General features: G+C 44.4%; 1 protein-coding gene across 1 annotated transcript in view; it reads right to left on the bottom strand.

Annotated features, from left to right (window-relative positions):
- Positions 1 to 21,523, bottom strand: part of LOC142741821 (uncharacterized) — a 92,257-nt gene extending 70,734 nt beyond the window's left edge. The window contains exons 1-3 of the mRNA XM_075851150.1: positions 21,446 to 21,523; positions 19,900 to 20,120; positions 9,903 to 10,103 (exon numbers count right to left, since the gene is read on the bottom strand). Coding sequence (XP_075707265.1) covers positions 9,903 to 10,103; positions 19,900 to 20,120; positions 21,446 to 21,523 — 500 coding nt within the window. The remainder of the gene's footprint in view (positions 1 to 9,902; positions 10,104 to 19,899; positions 20,121 to 21,445) is intronic.
- Positions 21,524 to 22,314: the final 791 nt, after the last annotated feature.

Genomic DNA, 22,314 nt, shown 5'->3' with positions numbered 1-22,314 from the left:
CCAAATTGTTTTTAAAAACTGGACAAATTCATGGTGTATGGCCTCTTTATATAAGTGCATATATCAGTGGTATATTTCTAGGCCAAATAATATTCTAAACATGATATCAAACTATGAATATACTAGTATATATAGATATATTAAACAAGGAGCTATAAAAGTTTTTCTACCTGAATAACTGTATAATTTTAATTGGTCATTTATTTATTAAAGGGAATGTATCTTCAGAAAATGACTTCCTTAAATGAAATTTTTAAGTAATTTTAAGTCATTATTTACTTTAAAAAAAAAGTGGCCACTAGAGCCGTCACAATAAACTGATATTTTCTCCTACACCTTTTCGACAGCAGCACCAGGAGAGTTTCCCCACCTCCAAAGAGTTGTTTCCTATCGCTTGGGACATGAAAAGCAGGATCTGTAGTATCAGATTCATTGCGCCCCGGTCTCTTTTTGTCCCCTGGACAGACGAGTGGTGACTCACGTCAGGAAGGATAGGGTCAGGGCGCTGAGCTCCGAGCGGCAGATGCCTCTTCTCCAGGACCTTGGTGTAAGTCCTGCAGTTGCAGGTGGCCCCGGGCTTCTAGATCGGCTGTGTTGGACCTCAGGGAATCCCTCTTTCGACGGGAGCAGCATTTTTTTTCTTGGACTGGATGCTGAAGAGCGGCATGGTCCTGCCCCTTCAAGGTGCAGGCACATTTTTTCTTTTGCCACTAAGACAGGTTTTAAGAAAATCTGAGTTTTTTTCCCTAAGGGTGATCGCATGGTGTCTCTACTCTGGGCTGCTACTTTGTTTGATTCTTGAAAATGAGTTTGGCTGAGATGTCCCGTATAGAGTCTGCTGTCCAAGCTAGAGACTCCAGCTCGGTAAGACTGTGGTTTATTCCATAAGCAGCTTCCTTTAGTGTTCCCTGTATATTTTTTTGCAAGCAAAACTATAACGTCCGTGGTCGCTGACCACGAACTCCTTCCATCCGGCTGACGCCCTTCTCTCCAGAGATGTCTGCACATGCGGCCGTCCTGTTAAACAGTGACCACCAGGGTGGTCGCGAGCTCATTCCAGCCTTAAAGGAACAGTGTCACCAAAATTTTTTTTTTTATATCAGTTTTATGTTAGGGTTTTATTAAAAACGTTTATATTTATTTGTGTGTTTGTGTGTTACTTTTTTCTATTTTTACACTTTTTCTTCCCTATGGGGGCTGCCATTTTTTTTTCCATTTCTGTATGTGTCGATTAACGACACATACAGACATGGAATACGGCAGCTCCAGTCCCATAGGGAATGCGAACGGGGCCCGTTCCATCCACTATGGTGTACGCCGTGTGTGTGGGAACGGCGCATGCGCCGCTACCACACAGTCCAATTTGAAATGCGCGCCGTCCGGCGCCATTTTTCTGTGGACCGGAAGTCGCGGCCGGACAGTAAGATTACTACTTACGGTCGCGGCTTCCGGACTTGTGCACATGGAGCAGCGGCAGCAGACGGAGCGGACGGACCGGAGGGAGCGGCGGCGACTGGAGCAGGTAAGTGATTTCTATGGATGTTCGTGCTTCAGTGTGTGTTTACTAGTGTATGTAAACCTTCTACACTGTGTGTTAGCTCAAAAAATGGCGACACACAGTGTAGGAGGTTAGACCGTTCAAACCCCTAGTTTCTCCCGGCACTAGCCAGGATAAAGGAGGGGGGGATTCTGAGAGCTCACTAGAGCGAGGGATTTTTTCCCAATTTTGCAGCATAAAGCAATGTGGTTGCTTTACCACATGCAATGCTGCAATTTTGGGAATTGCTCCATCTAGTGACCAGTGCTGGGAAATATTATAAATTGAATCCAATTTATAATATTTCCTGACTCGTGAAAAAAATAAAAAAAATTAGAACAATGTTTAATCACCTACACACTAATTGTTTAACTAAAAAAAACAAAACATGTTTTGCTGGCAACACATTCCCTTTAAGGAGTCAGGTGTGAGATTGAGCTGATTGCTCCCAGAGCACCCTGGACTATAAGAAGAGCTCTGCCCCTCCCTGTATTGCCTGAGCCTTGTTGTCGTTACCCTAGTTTGTCTCTGCAAATAGTCTCCCAGTGTCTTCCAGTTCCCAGTGTTTCCTGTTCCTGCTACCTGTAACCTGTATCCCGTGCTATCCTAGTCAAGTACCGTATTGAGTTGGAGTCGTGCTGTGCTGTGTTCCACGTCTGTCCTGTTACACCACGCCTGGTGTCTGCCTGCTGCCAAAGTCCCTTCGGAGCCTGCCTCGCTACTGTCTGAAGAAACCACAGATACACATATACAAACTATAGACTTTTACCTGTGTCCTGTTGGCCAGCTGTCATACCATTAAGGCAGTATGGCCCAGTGGGTCTAGGCACCCAACGTGACAAAAACTTATATGAATTTATATTTCAGGGAGTTAAACAGGGCGCTCAAAAGATCCAGCCTGCTAATAAGTGTGGAATATGCTAGACATAAAAAAGCACTTCGGCAGAAATATATGGAGGAAATAGTAAGTGAGAAATCCCCATCCCTTTTACAGAACATAAGTAGCATGATATGGGAAGAAATGGATTCGGCACTCAGAGAGTTCATCCAGCCTCTCCTATTCCGTATGCTTCCAGGTCAGTCCCACAGGATTTGTCAGTTTCGGATGTTCATCAGGTAAAGGGAGAGATGGATTCTGACAATTCTTCTGATGACAATAGTGAAAGACTTATTCCTGGCTGAGGACATTGAGCAGCTCCTCAAGGTGATAAGAACCACTATGAAGATGGAGGCTGTCAAGGAGCCCAGGTTGGTACAGGAGCAAATGTTCGAGGATATGGACTCTAGAACAAGAGTATTTCTTTTAAAAATATTAAGAAGCTGGTAAGAAAGTAGTGGACAGACCTAGATTAGAGGCTGTTCATCCCTAGAAACTTCAAACGGAAAAACATTCAACATTTGTTGAAAAGGATACAGAGAAATGGTATAAGACTCCCAGAATTGATGCTCCTGTAGCAAAAAATTTCAAATGTACGTCTCTTCCCTTTGTGCATATCAGACTATTAAAATATCCTACGGACAATAAAGCAGAAGGTATCTTAAAGCAGGATAGCACAGCAGCTCTTAAACCAATTATTGCTGCCACGATTTGTAAAAATTTGGATGGACAATTAGAGGATCATCTTAAATCCAAGGTTCCAAGAGAGCAGATTTTGGCTTCTCCGTCTCTGGCAATTCTGCTGATTCTTTCAGACTTAATGCTACAACTGCTGCTCTTTCTAATTCAGCTAGGAGAACCATCTGGCTTCGTTCCTTGGCAGGAGATGCTGGGTCCATATCAAGAGTGTGCCCCATACCCTGTGAAGGGGACAAACTTTTTGGCACTGGCCTAGATAATATAGTAGTCTCCCTTCATTTTTTCAACAAAGACGGTCCTTTTGGAATCAAAGTAAGAGCCCTCAATATTCTAAGAAAAGGTATGTAAAATCAAAGACAGAAGAACAAACGATTCCTGTTCAATGCCAATCATGGAAAAAGATCTTCCAGGAATACCCAATGATGACAGAAGATACGTAAGGGGCAGATTAAAATTATTTACCCAAACTTGTTCCAAAATCTCAAGTGCATGGATAATGGATATCATGTTTTAGGGTTACCAATTGGAATTCAGCTCGCAACCCCCAGGGAACTTATAATGTTAAAAAAACGTAAAATATTTGCTGGAGTTCTGTTGAACTCACAAATCCAATCTTTCATTGTCCAACAAGAAATCAGATCTACAGTACATTGATTCAGACAATCTCTTTATTCTGCTATCAAACATCCGCTTCAGTTAGAGAGATAATGTCAGTGTTAGGCTTCGTTCACATCTGCGCTAGGGCTCTGTTCCAATGTTCGATCGGAGCTTTCCGTTGGAACGGAGCCCTGACAGACACAAACGGAAACCATAGGTTTTACGTTTCCATCACCATTGATTTCAATGGTGGCGTATCTGGTCCCAATGGTTTCCGTTTGTCTACGTTGTGCAAGGGTTCCGTCGGCTATGCTATTGATTCAGTCAAAATGATGGAACCCTTTCACAACGGAGACAAACAGAAACCATTGGCATCGGATCTGTCACCATTGAAATCAATGCTGATGGAAACGGAAACCTTTGCTTTCCGCTTGTGTCAGTCAGGGTCCCGTTCTGATGGAAAGCTCCAACGGAACATCGGAACAGGACCCTGGCGCAGATGTGAACGAAGCCTCACTAACATCTTTCATTCCAGCAGTCCGATGGGCCCAGGCACATTCAATAACCTTTTAATCCTTCCTTTTGTCATGCTGGGATAAGAACCTCTTAACTACAAGAAGTCAATTCCACTTAGTGTGATAGCTACGGCTAGAGAGTTCACTCAGGTCAGAAAACTTGTCAGGTATCCTGGACTCTCCCCCTATCAAAGGCCTCCTCAAAAATTAAAGAACTGATGAAGGTTTGGGAGGCTCTGAAGGTCCTGGTACATTAATTAAAAAAACAAAGATGGCAAGATATTCTCAGACAATCTTTACTATTGCGTACCTGAATAAGCAGGGAAAAAAAGGAGCCATCAACTTTGAGAGGTGTCAAAGATTTTTACCTAGGCAGAAAACAATATCTCATCCCTGACAGCCATTTATCTCAGAGGAACAGAGAACAAGGTGGCGAAATACTTGAGCAGGCAAATTGTGTTCCCAGATAATTGTTGTCTGAATTTGCAGATATTCAGGAGCAATGTGAGAAGATGGGGACAGACGGAAATCTATTTATTTTCAACCAAAAATAGCAAGAAGATAAAAATACTTTTTCCCTGTCCTATCAGGAAAATCCAACCAGAGTTGATGCCCTCTCAGACTGGAGGAGCGGACCGCTGTATGCCTTCACTCCTTTTCCTCTCATTCCCAAGGTTCTGAATAAAAGAGCTGGAAAAGGATACAAGGGTCATCCTGCTAGCTCCATATTGGGCCATGCGATTGTAGTTCCCGTTGTCACTTCAGACGTTTCAGGAAGCCTCCTGGCGTCTACTTCACATAGAAGATCTACTGTTACAGGTTTTAGTACTACAACCGGAGGTGAGGCAGCTTAATCTTACAGCTTTGATGTTGAGCGGAGGTTGCTAAGAGGCAAGGGTCTTTCAGAGAAGGTTGTAGACACCTTGTTAAAAAGCAGGAAGAAGGTCACTTTAAGATTTATGAGAAAGTATTGAGAACCTTCCTATCCTTTCTAAACTGGACCTCCTCGTTAGAGAATTTATTCCAGCCTCAAATATATTCTATCCTTGATTTATTTAAGTCCGGTCTGGATTTTGGACTAAAAAACAGGTTTAAAGGTACATGTCGCAGCACCTAGCGCCTTCCTGGATCAGAAATTAGCTGACCATCCATATATTAAGAAATCATTTAAAGCTATATCTCACATTGCGGTGCCAAGATTTTCACCTTGGGATCTAAATCTAGTACTTACAGCACTTACTAAACATTCCTATTGTAATTGCCACTGCCTTCTGCTCCCGCTGCCATATACTTACTGGTCCCCAGGGTCTTCTGGATCCTGGCTGTTGCCGCAATTTTCCTCAGGTTCATGCTGTTGGAAGTCTCCCATGCTGTCACCACCGCTCACCTCCTGGTTCTCTTGCCACTGCTTCTAGTGCACAACTTTCCTTTTATAAAAGAAAAGGAGCTTCTACATTGCTCCATGCCTTAGTAATTAAGTTCTTACTCCTACTTGCTAGCAATCATTTTTACATCATCTATTTGGACATTCTGAAATTGACACTGCCTGAACTTGATCACCCCTACCTACCGCCTGTCCTGATCATTTTTCTATTTCCTGTGACAACAGTCTGCTGCCTGCCCTTGATCTCTGATTCGGATAACCGGAAGTGAACGTTTGTCACCTTCCCTGACCGACACTACAGTTCTGACCTTGCGTTTAGTCTGTTGTCTTTGTACCACGCTTGTCCACATCGGTTGTTGCCAACGGAGACAATTTTGGGAGTAGCAAATGAAGGATTCTATCAGCCATGTTGTCATTCCGGTGGCGGCTGAGCTCCTACCGGCAGTCCACACCGCAGGGTCTCCTGCCTAACTTGCCGGCGGCTTGGTCCCACTGCTCTATGTGGCTGAAGGCGTTTCTGTCGTGCCTCCCCTTCTGCTCACGGCTACGTTCCCCTTAGGGAACGTGCGCAATTCAAAAACCTCCCAATTTAATCCCTGTTGCTCCAGGACTATTTAAGGCACTTCCTCAGATCAACTGATGCCTGAGAAACTTTGGTACAGCTCAGTTGTGTCCTGCAAAGGTTCCTATTTGCATCCTGATACCAGTCCACACCTCGCTATCTGCTACCAGCTTGTATCTAGCCATCTGCTACTAGCCTGCCTTCAGCTATCCACTACCGGCCTGTATTCAGCTATCCGCAACCGGTCTTTATCCTTCCACCTGCTGCCAGTTTATGTCCTATTACCCGCCATCAGTCTGCATTCCGCTATCTACTGCCAGTCTATATCAAACTACCTGAGACGAGCCTGAGGCTTACTACTGGTTTATGAATTGCGACTTGTAACCCACACACTTCTGCCAAGGTATCATCTGCCAGTGGCTGTATCCTCGGTGAACTTCACCATCATATCCTGGTCCACTGGATACCGGCACCACTTCAAGTGGTAGAGACTTGGTAGTCTACCCGCAGCCAAGTCCAGATCCCCGTATGGGAGTTAAAGGGTGAACACCAGGGTACTTACATAATGCCCTTAGAGGTGGTCCTATGTTAAGCTGGTTCAGTAGCACAGTGGATCCATAAGCCGCTGGTACGAACACAAGTCCATGTCTCCGTACAGAGGCTAAAGGGTGAAAAACTAGTTATCACTTAGACTCCTCTACCCAGTTTAGCCCTTTGCCAAGTCTGTTGGCAATATAGTGGGTTCACACCTTCGCCCGTAGGCCTCGTGAGAGTAACAACTTCTACTGGCCTTGTGACATCTACAAACCAATTCAGAACTCTTCATTAAAATTCCTGACTCCTGAAAACTGCTTCCCTTCTAGCAAGAACAACTGCTTGTTGAGTCTGTGCGATACAATATTTCTCATCCAGTCCTCCATATCTGACCATTATTGAGGACAGAGATACACTAAAAGCCCTACCATCTTTACTTCCAAAAGTAGTACCTAGATTTAATTGACAACAATAGGTATACATTCCTTCTTTCTGTGCCTATCCTAAAAATGAGTTCCATAGATTATATGGTTGATGCACCATCACATATCTGGAGAAGACAAAGACTTTCATATGTCAAGAGCAATTATTGATCCAGTTTCATGGCAAGAACAAGGGATATAAAGAAAGAAAGATTTCCATCTCAAGATAAATTAAGGAAGCTATTTCCTTTTCTTACAAGCTGATGGAAAAGCCTCCCCCCTTGCTTCTTAAAGGTCAACCAGAGGTTTAACAAAAGGTTTAACCAGAGCTGTTTATTCCTCCTTAGCAGATCTGCAAGGCTGTGACGTCGTCAAGTCCAAAACTTTTTCCAGCACTACGAAATATCCAACCAAGATCAAAACCAAGTTTTGGCCTTAAAGTTTTACAGGTCATCGTTCTCTCTCCCTAGAAAAATCTATTCTTATCCTCATGGTTGTGCTGTCCTGGAGGTGTAGGGGAAAAATGTTGATTACTTACCAGTAATTTGATTTTCCTTAAACACCCATGACAGCACTGGGTGTTCTCCCGCACTGTACTGTACATACTTTAAAAGAATAATAAAAATATTTTTGGGGGATTTACTTTATCATGGCTTTCAAGTATTAACTGGAAATGGTAAGGAGGATGGGGAATTTTAACTGCTTCCTGTTGTTTCCTGTTCCTCTGGAGGCTAAGAAATCCTCCTGGTGGTACTTTTGTAGAGGTTACAGGAAATCAAATTAACCGGAACGTAATCATTTTCCAGCTCTCTGTAGCTCACTTGTCATCTATGCTGTACACAGGATGAGGCTAATCATCTTATCATTAGAGGGTTGGCGAGTAATGACAACTCAATTGTATTACTGGAAGTCTAGATAAGGTAGGATAGCAACAATATACACACAGATAAGGCTCTGTTTGCATTTTCCCTGATCCATGCAGAAAGGACTGTATTCCATCACTTCCTGAAGACTGCAAATAGTCAATTGACTCCCATTCATTTCATCTGCCATACAGTGCACACACCCTGTTGTACTAACTACACCAGAAGTACAGGGAGCAAGTGTGTGTCTCCAATACGGTAATCTTTTTACAGATAAAGAATAAATAAATAGCTATAACATTAAAAAAGACCAAACGCCTTATTTATCATCTATATACGTCAAATACAGAAACTAAAATTAAAGAGGCTCTGTCCCAGCGCTGTAATGTAGATAACAGAGTTTTTTAGTTTGAAAAATGATACATTTTGAGCAAGTTATGCACAATTTTAGATTTATGCTAATTACTTTCGTAATAGACAACTGGGCGTTTTTATACTTTTTACCAACTGGGCGTTGAACAGAGAAGTGTATGTCACTGACCAATCAGCGTCATACACTTCTCTCCATTAATTTTTAGCAGTACTAGCAACACAGCTGTACTGTCACATAGTCCCACATTAACTTTACTGAGGTGTCTTGAGAGTGAACAGACATTGCCTCCAGCCAGGACGCGATGTCTATTCACACTCCCGACGCTTCTGTAAAGTTTCTTTGGGACTTACTCAGACAGCACGGCGAGATCACGCTGTACTGTCATTCACAGAAAATTTACCGAAGTGTCGGGAGTGTGAATAGACATCGCGTCCTGGCTGGAGGCTATGTCTATTCACTCTCAAGACACTTCGGTAAAGTTAATGTGGGAGTATGTGACTGCACAGCGTGTTCTCGCGAGCTCACACTGTGTTGCGAGTACTGCTAAAAATGAATTGAGAGAAGTGTATGATGCTGATTGGTCAGCGTCATACACTTCTCTTTACAACGCCCAGTTGGTAAAAAAGTAAAAACACGCCCAGTTGTCTATTGAGAAACTAATTAGCATAAATTTAACATTGTGCATAACTTGCTCAAAATTGATCGTTTTTCAAAATAAAAACACTGTTGTTATCTACATTACAGCGCCAATCACATTATGTAGGAGAAAGGGCACTTATAATCTGGTGACAGAGCCTCTTTAAATACATGATACATTCCCTTAAAGTAAATGACAATTCATTGTAAAGTATAAGTTTCAATATTAATGTTTTTCTATGTTAGTCATTTAGGAAAGTAGAGGTTGTAAGATAAAATGATATAATTAGTTCTATCTAATCCGCTTATATCAACAGGTATTTATCGTTGATATATTTGTAAATCATATTTGTATAAGCTTCATTCCTGTAGGAGATGTGCTGTATATTGGATGTCTATGAACATAGTATACTGTATATGGAATAAGTAAGAATTATTAAAAGTTACAAAATTACATAAAGAATATTGGCTCGTCAGATCAATTCTTACCTACTATATACAACGTGTTCTAGAGGCCCCTATGTCTATTCACACCTATACTGCTAGATCTGTTTCAACATAGTCTAAAAATGAATGAGTGAATTCACCATATCGTCTTTTGAATCTGATTGTTTTATGCACTGTAAGAATTCCACAATTTATTTATTCTTGCATCAGTTGTCCAATCCTTAATCCTTAGATCTTAATATCAAAATAACACTGGGAAGAGCATAGGTCTGCACAATTCATGTCAGTAGAGAATGGATTTGGCAACTGATGCAAAAATGTATCAGTTATGCAGTTCATTCTAAAAAGTATTACAGTTTTGACATCGGGGATCTATTGAAACAACCTTTACTAGTTTGTCTCCTAACTGAATTTTACAAATAATAAGCCAGAAATGCATAAAATATAAAAGTTTACCCTCCACTGACGAGCTGCATTTTATTGTCATTAGTAATATCGCCATCAGGAGTGGCAATACACTTTTGTACCCTCAATACAAACTGCTCTTCATCCACATAATGCGAAAACAAGCTCAGGTAGAGATCTGTCACCACAGAAACGTCATTGCCTCCCAGTGGTGTGGAATATTCTGGGTCCAAGTAAATAGACATAGTGGTGCTAAAAATAAAATCACACACACAAAGGAAAAAACAATAATGCATTATTGATGGGATTTCTTATAAATTCTAACTATATTTTTCTCTTTTGCAGGTTAAACAAATAAAATGGGTACATGCTTAAATGAATTATGTTAGATTAGAAGAAAATATATAAAATACAGTTGTATTTACATTTTTTACATTTTTATTAATATAAAACGCAATTACATTAATCATAAAATTAGACCATTAAAGTGTACCACCAGTGAAAAAAAATAAAACTTCAGTGCTGTTAGATCCTCATGTAGAGATTTTCCTTTTAGAGCTCAGCATTTGTGCTGAAAACCTCTCCTTCCTAATTCGCTGTCACGAAGTTGTTATAAATGTGCGCCATACACTTACTTCCTATTCGCAGGACACTGTTAAGCCCCTGTCCTGATCCACAAGGGAACGCCCACAAAACACCCAGAAAGCGCAAATGCACATTCACGTCCCTTCACACTTTGCTCCCCGTTCGTGAGACAGCCCCGAGAAAAACTGGATAGTTAGGAAGTATGGATACAGTTGATATAGTGTTGGCCACTGTCACACTTTCTAGCCTGCTAGCTCAAATTACTCTTGCCACTCCGCCTCTATTTTTTACATCTCCTCTCACACAGCAGAGACTGCCTGCTTGAATCAGTGCAGATGCTGATGCAGATGCTATGGTCGTGTGCCCTATGCACACGACTGGAGATTTTATCCGTAATTACGGACCCATTCATTTCTATGGCTGACTGACACCTCCCCGTATATCTACGGGAAGGTGTCCATGCCGTAGAAAGCTTCCATAAAAAATAGGAGACGTCCTATTTTTTTTTTTTACAGACCGTGCTCCCATACTTTTTAATGGGAGCACGGCCCGAAATTGCGGATGACTGTCCGCGGCCGGCCGTAGCCATAATCACGGACCGGGATTACGTCGATGGCCATGTGCAGGATGTCAAATAGTTATGTTTATCTGACCTTGGCTACAAAAGATGAACCGCACTGCTATGGTACAAAAAAGCAAACATTTTGTGTTTAATGTGCTCTTTTTGTTGCAATATCCACAGGTAGCATATTTAAAAAACTATGTAAGGCTGTGTTCAGACTGAGTTTTTTTGCAGGAGGAAAATTCTGCCTCAAAATTCCGTTTGGGATTTTGAGGCAGATTTTGTCCTTCCTGCACGTCGTTTGCCACGATATTCACCGCATTTTTCGCTTGTGCCCATTGAGTGCTACGGGCAAAAAACTGTCAATGGGAGGTCAGAGGCGTAAACGCGCAAAGATAGGGAATGTCTCTTCTTTCTCCCGTGATGCGGTTTTACCACTCGTGGGAGAAAACCGTCCCCGCCTCCCATTGAAATCAATGGGAGGCATTTTCGGCAAGCTTTTGACGAGTTTTGCGGAGCGGTCCCGCGCCAAAAAGCTTGTCAAAATACTCTGTGTGAACAGGGCCTAACATGTTTAAACATTGTGAAATTTAGTCGCTAAAATTTGTTCTATAAATCTGCAGTGTATTGCACACCTGATGGTCAGTGGCGTAACTACCGCCGTAGCAGCAGTAGCGGCTGCTACGGGGCCCGCGGCATGAGGGGGCCCGTGTCGCCCGCCGGCACGGGCCCCCACCATGGCCGGAGGCTCCGCTAGCAGCCGCTATGGCTGCTACAGCGCGACGCCACTGAACACTACGGCAGAGCAGGGAGGTATCTCCCCGCTCTGCCATTAACTGGTTCCCGACCGCTGGCTGTATTTTTACGGCCAGCGGTCAGGGTCCTTAAAACCCGAGCCATAGACTTTCTACGGCTCGGGTTTTAACTTGCTGCCCGCGCGATCGGGCAGCTGAATGTCGGGTCCCCGGCAGTCAGTCACTGCCGGGGACCCTGAGGAGAGGATAGAAGCAGCTTTCGCTGCTTCTGTCTTCTCCGATGTCTTCTTACACAGCGCTCAATGAACGCTGTGTATAGGAATAGAGACAGCAGCAGCGGCGCTGTCTCTATTCCTCCCGGTGATCATGTGACTGGTCACATGATCGCCGGGTGCCGTTAGTGGCAGACTGCTGCTGGGTCTTACTAGACCCAGCACAGCCCTATTAGTGACAATCGTCACTATGAGAGGGCTTATTTCCCCTGTAACTGGGGCTGCCGTGCAGCTCCAGTTACAGTGGAAAAACATGGTGTAAAAGAAAGAAAATATATAAAGTTCCCCAAAGGTCTTTTTTGACCTTTGGGGGACAGACCATAATAATAAAAAAAGAATAAAGTAAAGTGCAAAAAAAATTTAAATAATAAATACACATAAAATACCCACCCCCCAAAAAAACGTCCCCCCCCCCCCCGCCAAACATTGTTGTAACGCTAGCGCTGACCCAATTACCCTAATATAGACATGTAATATATTAAAATTTACGGTAGACAATGACGGTCACAAATAAAAGGTCTATTTTAGGGTAAAACTATGTTATTACCCAAAAAAAAATAGCTGAAATGTAAAAAAGCTTTTTTTTTTTACTATTATTTTCAAAGTTTATGAATAAAAATTCTAAAATAGCAAAAAAGGTGTGTATAAAAACGATAATAAATTAAACCTGCATTGTCTACGGAAAAAACGTCGCAAAAATCACGTCGTTAGCCCAACAAATAAAAAAGTTATAACCGTTTAACGAACACGTGCTAAAAATGGCTAAACGGTGTCTGGTCCTGAAGGCGCAAAATAGAGCAAAATACATGTATCCCCTCTCCACAGGACATGTATCCCCTCTCCACAGGACATGTATCCCCTCCCTCTCCACAGGACATGTATCCCCTCTCCACAGGACACGTATCCCCCCCCTCTCCACAGGACATGTATCCCCCCCCCCTCTCCACAGGACATGTATCCCCTCTCCACAGGATCTCCACAGGACATGTATCCCCTCTCCACAGGATATCCACAGGACAGGGGATACATGTGTGATCGCTGGCAGCGATAGGGAGAACGGGGGACTGAAAGTCCCCTGAAGTTCTCCATCACAAACCTCGGACTTCCGGGGTCTGTGTCGGCAGCTCCGTAGAAATGAATGGAGCGCCAGTCGCGCATGTGTGACGAGCGCTCCTTTCATTTTTATTGAGCTGCGCAGACGCCGGAAGTCAGAGGTTAGTCATGGAGAACTTCAGGGGACTTTCAGTCCCCCGTTCTCCTTATCGCTGCCAGCGATCACACATGTATCCCCTGTCCTGTGGAGATCCTGTGGAGAGGGGATACATGTATCTTGTACGGCACACTGTAGGTCGCATTTTTTTGGGAGGGGGGACTCTGTATGGCGTTCCCTACAGGGGGGAAGCGCTGTATGGCGTTCCCTACAGGGGGGGGGGGGTGACTGTATGGCGTTCCCTACAGGGGGGGAGCTGTATGGCGTTCCCTACAGGGGGGGGCTGTATGGCGTTCTCTACAGGGGGGGCTGTATGGCGTTCCCTACAGGGGGGGCTGTATGGTGTTCTCTACAGGGGGGGCTGTATGGTGTTCTCTGCAGGGGGGCTGTATGGCGTTATCTGCAGGGGGCTGTATGGCGCTATCTACAGAGGGGGGGCTGTATGGCATTATCTACAGGGGGGGGCTGTAAAAAAGGCACTATCTACAAGGGGGGGGGGGGGGTTGTGTGACACCCAGGGGAGGGGGGGCCCCAGTCAAAAGTTTGCTATGGGGCCCAGTCTTTCCTAGTTACGCCCCTGCTGATGGTGCATATAAACCTGCATCACCTACCCATTCACATTGAGCAGGAAAACCTGAGCAGAATAATAAATAGTTTTGTGGCAATAGATTCAGTATAACGCGCATATTATTCATTTAAATCTCTGCTCATTCTGGGCTTAGGAGTCCAGTGGGCGGTCTCACTGAATAATTGACAGCCTATTTTGTATGTGTGTGCAAGCACAAATGGCTGTCAGTCACTGAGTAGGAGACCGCTCGTTGATCGGCGCTCGTTTGCTCCTTTCACAAAGAGCTATTATCAGTAATGTATGGGGACGAGCGATCATTACTACGATCGTTTGTCCCCAAACATTTCTATCATGTCTGCAGCACATCTCCCTGTTTACACAGGAAGATCTGCTGCCGACAACGATAATATTTTCTGCTGCAGAAACGATACAGTTAACTGATCAACAAGCGTTTGCTTGACACAGTATATGCTGTCAAAGACTACAACACGTGCTGCAAACAACAAGCCCTCATATGGCTGTTTCGACGGAAAAATAAGAGTGCTTTATTTAGCAGTTATCCCCTCTGCAGGATCTATGGTCAATTCTCCATTTTATCTTAAATAGTGGGGTGGAGCCTAACTGCTATCATGTCTTCTATACCCTGCACACAGACTAAACAAGAGCACAGGGCCCTCTCCTATTTCTGTCTATCACACACACACACACACACACACACACTGGGATGACCTAACACTTTTCAGCAGTCTGCGTCTCCTCTCTCTACTCCGTCTCCCTCTCTTCTCTATAGAAGTCTAAGGACAGCATGTTTGTGTCTTTTTTGTAGCGTCCATGGCCGCGGACCGTTGGGTTTACTCATCCCCCCGGTGGGCGCAGCCGTGGATCTGTTCACTTCTGATCCGGTCCGCTGTGTCCCGGGCACATGGGAATCATAATCATCAACTAGCCCATGATTCCCTGGACTATAAGAAGGGCACTGAGCGTTGCCTGAGTTTGCCTGAGCGTTGTTAGTATTCCCATGTCAGTCTTGCAAATGGTCCCTTAGTGTTATCCTGTTCCTGTTGTTACCTGTGCCCTGTTACTTGTATCCTGTATCCCGTCCTGTGTTCTTGTTCCTGAGCCTGTTAGTGTTAGAGTCATGTCCTACTGCACCTGCTGTCATTTGCCACGTCCAGTGTCATCTGCCACGTCCAGTGTTATCCGTCACGTCTGGCGCAACCTGCTGTCATCCGCCACATCTGGTGTAACCTGCTGCACCCACCACCATCCGTGCTAAAGCCTCAGCCACTGTCTGGACTATTGAGGTTCCCCAGGACGGGACTTTGTATTGATTGCGTGCTCAGTTGCTTGGCCAGCTGCCTCCCCACTACAGCTGTGCGGCCTACTGGGTCCACATACCTACAGACTCTGACAGTACGCTCAGGCCATGGAACCCGCTGGTCAACCTGAGACCTTGACGACACAAGCCATGCTGGCAGAGATGCAAGACCTTCAGTCATGGCAAGACCAACTCCTCCTGTTGGTGAACACCATTGCAAATCGGCTGTCACCGCACCTATTCCTGCTGATTCTCCTGCTACAGCTCCTCTCTGTACCAGTGCTGATCCCCTATGCTTCCTGCCGCTACCTCCTTGCTATGACGGAGACACAAGGTCTTGCAGGGGATTTCTGAATCAGTGCCAGATCCACTTCAGATTACATGCCAGGGCCTTCTCCTCTGATGACGCTAGGATCGCCTTCATAATCTCTCTCCTTACTGGCAAAGCCCTGGCATGGGCAAATCCTCTGTGGGAACATCAGGGATTAGAGACTTCTGACTTGCAGTGGTTTTTACAGACTTTCCGTTCGATATTTGAAGAACCTGAGAGAATTTCTTCAGCTGCTGCATCTCTGCTGACCCTACACCAGGGAGACCTCTTTGTGGGCGAGTATGCCATTCAGTTTCATACCTTGGCTGCTGAACTAACTTGGAAAAAAGAGGCCTTGGTGGCCACATTCTGTCAGCGGCTGTCTTCTGGGATTAAAGACGAGCTGGCCGCTCGTGATCTGCCACCTACCCTGGACGATCTCATCCTACTAGCCACCCGGGTTGACATGAGTATCTGGGAGCGTTCCGAAGAGGTTCTCCGGGAGAGAGGATTTCCTAGGTTGGCTTCTGCTTTCCAGCAACCCCTACTGTCCTCTTCAGTCGTCCCACCAGAGGAGTCTATGTAGATGGACCGGGCCAAGTTGTCTACCCAGGAGAGACAATGCAGACGCACTTCAGGACATTGTCTGTATTGCGGCCTCGAAGGCCATGTTATGCGTTTGCGTCCCTAGAGGCCAGAGAGACCCCAGTGCCTAGGATTGGTTGGAGAGACGAACCTAGGCGGAATGGTACCAAATAAAAGATTAAATTCCAAGCTGACCATTCCTGTGACCATAGTGTCCGGCGAGAACACGCACCGGGTTCCTGCCTATCTGGAAACTTCATCCAAAAGGATTTAGTGAATCGTCTCCAGTTGCCCACAGTTCCTCTGGAGACATCTTTGGCTGTTGCCTCGGTGAATGGACTGCCTCTGCCCGATCCGATAATATCTGAGACCAAGCCGCTGAAGCTCCAAGCTGGAGTCCTTCATTCGGAACTGATTTACTTTCATGTTTTGCCCAAAGCCGTCAATCCTGTTCTGCTGGGTCTGCCTTGACTTCGACTGCATGCCCCAGTCCTGGACTTGAATTCCCGAGAGATTCTCCAATGGGGCTCCAAATGTCTCGATCGCTGTCTGTTGCAGATCAATCCTGTCCAGTCTCCTCTGCCTCAGTCATTGGCAGGATTGTCCCCTCATTTTCTTCAGTTTGCGGATGTCTTCAGCAAGAGGGAGGCTGAGACGCTGCCCCCACATCGGACCTATGACTGCCCCATTGAACTGGTTCCAAATGCCTCTGTTCCCCATGAATGGGTATATCCTCTCTCCTTGCCAGAGACTAAATCCATGTCAGTCTATATCAAGGAGAATTTGGAGAGGGGTTTCATATGAAAGTCTTCCTCCCCGGCCGGGGCTGGGTTCTTCTTCGTTAAAAAGAAAGACGGATCTCTTGACCCTGTATTGACTACTGTGGTCTCAACCAGATCATGGTCAAGAACAAATACCCGTTGCCACTTATATCCGAACTGTTTGACCGTATACGAGTAGCCAGGATTTTTTCTAAATTAGACTTGCGGGGGGCTTATAATTTGATTCGAACCCATCGAGGGGATAAGTGGAAGACAGCGTTCAACACCCGAGACGGGCACTATGAATACCTGGTGATGCCTTTCAGACTGTTTAACGATCCTGCAGTCTTCCAGGAATTCATCAATGATATCTTCCGAGATCTCCTCTTTGTCTGTGTTGTAGTCTATCTCGATGATATTTTGATTTTCTCTCTAGATCCGATGACTCATTAGAGGCATGTCCAACAAGTTCTACTGCGATTAAGGGAGAATCGTCTATATGCCAAGCTGGAGAAGTGCTTTTTTGAAAATAATTCTCTGCCCTTCCTGGGCTACATCATCTCGGATCAAGGTCTCAAGATGGATCCTGAGAAAGTACAGTCCGTTTTGGAATGGCCACGTCCTTAAGGCCTGAGGTCCATACAGCGTTTTTTGGGATTCACCAACTTCTACCGGCAATTTATCCCAAACTGACGGCTCCCATCTCTACCCTTACCATGAAGAGTGTGAACGCCAAGGTGTGGACTCCAGAGGCAGAATCTTAATTTAATTGCCTCAAGAAAGCCTTCACTTCAGCCTCGATCCTCCATCATACTGACGTGTCTCGGCATTTCTCATTGGAGGTGGACGCTTCTTCTGTTGGTGCAGGTGCACATCTGTTCCAGAGGAATTCCAATGGAAAGGCAGTAGTATGTGGCTATTACTTGAGTCTTTTTTTCCTCTGCAGAGCGCAACTACTCTACTGAGGATCGGGAGCTACTGGCCATCAAATTGGCTCTGTAGGAGTGGAGACAGCTTCTTGAGGGCGCAGCTCACCCCATCCTGTTCTACACCGACCACAAGAACCTCACCTATCTCCAGTCGGCTCAACGACTAAACCCCCTTCAAGCCAGGCAGTTGCTGTTCCCCACCCGTTTCCAGTTTGTGCTCCACCTCCGTCCCACTGACAAGAATGTGAGGGCCGATGCCCTGTCCAGGTAATTTGAGACGGATGACACGGTGGAGTCCCTTCAAAGTATCATAGACCCGTCCTGCATTGTCACTGCCAATCCTTTGCAGGTTAGAGACTTTTGTTCGGTTGGCAGACAGGAGAAGAATTCTCCGCTGGGGACACAGCTCTAAAATGGCTGGGCACGCTGGTGTTCGTAAAACCCGAGACCTGATAAGGCCGGGCACGAGCGTGCGCGCGCACCCTACGGGACACAGCAGACCAGAGCGGAAGTGAGCGCTGGCGTCTCCTAGGAAGGAGATGGGGACCAGCGCTCATGGATCCATGGGAATCATCATCATCAACTAGCCCATGATTCCCTGGACTATAAGAAGGGCCCTGCCCCTTTGCTCATTGCCTGAGCATTGTTAGTATTCCCATGTCAGTCTTGCAAATGGTGCCTTAGTGTTACCCTGTTCCTGTTGTTACCCATGCCTTGTTACCTGTATCCTGTATCCCGTGCTCTGTTCTTGTTCCTGAGCCTGTTAGTGTTGGAGTTGTGTCCTATTGCACCCGCTGTCATATGCCACGTCCAGTGTCATCTGCCACGTCCAGTGTTATCCGCCACATTTGGCGCAACTTGCTGTCATCCGTCACGTCTGGCGTAACCTGCTAACACCCACCTCCATCCGTGCTAAAACTTCGGCGACTGTCTGGACTATTCATTTACCATAGAGCGGGACTTTTTATTGATTGGGTGCTCTATTGCTTGGCCAGCTGCCTCCCCGCTACCGCGGTGTGGCCTAGTGGGTCCACATACCCACAGACCATGACATTTTTCTCTTCTCCTGCTCTCTCCACTTGCCCCCTACTCTCTCCATATACTTTTATGGAAAGCATGTCTGTGTTCTTTCTCTGCTCATGTTCCTTCCTCTTCCCCCCTCCCCTCTTTATAGACTTGTATGGGCCGCATGTCTGTGTCTCCCCTCTTCCATCTCCCCCTCCTCTCTCCATACATTTTTACAGGTAGGGTGTCTGTGTCTCTTTCTTCTCCTTCTCCCCATCCCCTCTTCAAAGACTTTTATTGGCAGGCAGTAAAGAGACACCCACCTACTTCTGCAACTAGAGACAAATTTTGCTTGACAACAGGAGGTGGACAGCAGATTACAGGAAGGGATACACCTAGTAGCAGTAGCTTCACACAGAATTTGCATGGATAAAACAACTACATTTTAACAGTAAGTACATTATAAAGTTGATATATCTCAGGCACAGTATACTATTAGATTAGCATAAGTTGTTTATACATTGAGTGTACATTTAAAGGCAACCTGTCACCATCATTTCACCTATTAAACCAGCAGTACCTGGTGGTAGTGGGTGAAAAATTACTTTTATGTAACCTATAATTATCTTCTAAGTAGGTTCTGTACCTTTAGTATTCCATTTTTTTGTGTTCCCGTGCTGTATGCTAATGAGCATTAAAGAGTCATATCTTCATTCGAAAAGAGTCATATCTTCATTCCTCAAGCCTTTCCGAGTTAACCCCGCCGCCTTACTTTTCATTGACCACTCACTTTTGATTGACAGCATTCATGGTGGGCCAGTTATCAGCGGTGGGCGAGCATTTAAAGAGGAATAATTGAGATTGCCGGATTATTACCATAAAAGGCGCAAAATGTTTGCAGACCGTTATCTACGGTCAGAGGAGGAGTTTAGGAAAGGGGATAACGCCAATGAACTTTTGACAGCAGCGGCCAGCGAGGGGTGAGGAGAGTCCAATAGGTGAAATGCTGGCGACAGGTTCCATTTAACTTCAGTGGATCTAATAAGAAAACAATGTGTCTTCTGCTGTACTAGTACTTTGTCATGTCGGCATATGTATGTGCTGCATGCTTTATGTTTAAAAACTGTACAAAGTGTAGGTACTAAAAAACAATACTGTACAGTACCATCTGGGATTTTGATTGCTTACCTTATGAAACTCGAGGACTCAGATATTACTGTCTTTGGTGTATAGTCTTGGAACTGAGTTTTTGAACATTTGGTAACGTTCAAAGGGATGTTCAGAGTTGTCTGATCCATCAGATTGTATCCACAAGAAATATTCAAATCCAGTGGGATAACTGTAATGATTGGTAACTGCTTTATACCAATGCGAAGATTATTAGAATAATATACCTTAGTAGAATTTGTCTGGAAAATAAAGAGAAAATCTAACTGACTTATAAATACAAATTAAATAGTGTTTTAATGGAGAAATTACATGTCACTTGTAATGTGACTAAAGCCCATTCTTTTTTTGACCATCTTTGTCTTATTGGTCGTACAAAGCTCATTAAAGTTTTTCCATCATTTTTATTATTATTATTATTTTTTTATTTATTGCAGCCCTTGCAGGATAGCTTCTATCAGAGCGTGATAGCAGAGTCCAAAGGTCCTATTAAATGACTCAATATGGGCCATGAAAACGAGCGCTGATCAACGAGACAGCTCGCTGATCAGCGCTCATTTGCTCCTTTCACAAGGAGCTATAAGTAGTAATGTATTCTTACTAAGATCGTTCGTCCCCATCCATTTCTATCATGTCTGTAGTACATCTTCCTGTTTACAATGGATGATGTGCTGCCGATAACGACAATATTTGATGCTGCATAAACGAGAAGATCAGCCGATAAATGAGCGTTTGCTTGTCTATCAGCTGATCGTTGCCCTGTTTACAAAGGTGAATGATCGGGAATGAGCGTTCATATGAACGCACGTTTACCCGATAATTGCCCCGTGTAAAAGGGGCTTTAGGCCTTATTTACACGCCCGTGTTAAACGTCCGTGGGACGGCTGTTGAAACAGCAGCCATCCCACGGACCTGTGTAATTCAATGTGGCCGTTCACACAGCCGTTGTTTCAACGGACCGTGTGAAGGGTCCGTGGGAAAATAGGACATGTCCTTTCTTTTCACGCATCACTCAATAGACTCTCATCTATGGGGGATGCGAGAAATCGCATCCCGCAGTGCAGAGCACGGATGCACCTCGGCCGTGAAAAACGTCGTTTTTCATGTTCGTGGTGCGCAACGCCCGTGTAAATAAGGCCTAAGGGTGTATTTCCACATTTAGGTTTTGAACAGGATTTGTATAAGCCAAAATCAGGATTGCATTAAAATAAGAAATGTAATATCTGTCCTTTAAATGTATTTCCCTTTGTAAACCACACCTGGTTTTGGATTCAAAAACTGCATAAAAAAACTTTATCAAAACCTGCATGTGTACTAGCACAATTACAATTTTCCTTCAAGCATATTAGGGTGAGTTTTCATGCTGGATTTTCCTTTCAGCATTAGGTCCCATGCACACGACCGTCATTTTGATGCGCAATTACGAATCCGTAATTGCGGCTCAAAGTACTGATCCAATTATTTCTATTGCCCATGAACACCTTCCCGTATAGATATGGAAAGGTGTCCGGGCTGTAGAAATGACCCGAAAAAAATAGGACATGTCTTATTTTTTTAATTTACTGACCGTGCTCCTATACTTTATATTGGGAGCATGGCCTGCAAATGCAGGTAACAGTCCGCGGCCATCCGTGCCATTAATCATGGACCGTGATTACGGCTGTGTGCTGGGGGCCTAACAAACTTGTTTTTCAAGCTACCTTTTTGCAGTGATTACTGGGAAATCACATCACATCAAAATACTACAAATTTCGTGGTAACCACAGGAAGAAAATGCACAAAAACCGCAAAGTGAAAATTCCACCTTTTACTTCTAATGAAATAAGTTGAACAGCCATCAACATAGGTTGGGAATTTGTAAATTTGATCTACAGAAGTTAATAGACCCCCCACATATGCTAGAGTATCTTCTTACATGTCTCTGACAGAGCCTCTTCGGTCTCTGACTAATATCTATATAAGCTATTTTGAGTCAGTTTGAAAATACGTTGAGCAAGATTTAATGGCCCCTTTGAGACACGGACCATTTCAGTTTTTTCATTTTTGTTTTTTCCTTCCTGCCTTCCAAAAGCCATAACTTCTTTGTTTTTTTGTCGACATAGACATATAAGGGCTTGTTTTTTTGTGGGACAAGTTGTAGTTTGTCATGGCACCATTTATTGTACCGCATAATGTACTGGGAAGCTAGAAAAAAATATTTGTGTGGTGAAATGGGAAAAAAACAGCGATTACGCCATATTTTGTGGGGTTTTGTTTTTACGGCGTCCATCAGGCGGTAAAAACTACATATTCACCTTATTCTACAGGTTGATATGATTACGGCGATACCAAATTGAAATGTTTTGTTTTATGTTTTACCACTTTAAAAAAATATATATTTGCTAAAAAAAAAAAATGTTTTGTGTTGCCATGTTCTGAGAGCCATAACTTTTTTAT

This window comes from Rhinoderma darwinii, chromosome 2 (assembly GCF_050947455.1).
Source record: "Rhinoderma darwinii isolate aRhiDar2 chromosome 2, aRhiDar2.hap1, whole genome shotgun sequence".
In the NCBI taxonomy this organism is placed as follows: Eukaryota; Metazoa; Chordata; class Amphibia; order Anura; family Rhinodermatidae; genus Rhinoderma; species Rhinoderma darwinii.
Note: the sequence above shows the minus strand (reverse complement) of the source record. Positions and strands in the feature narration are given on the sequence as shown.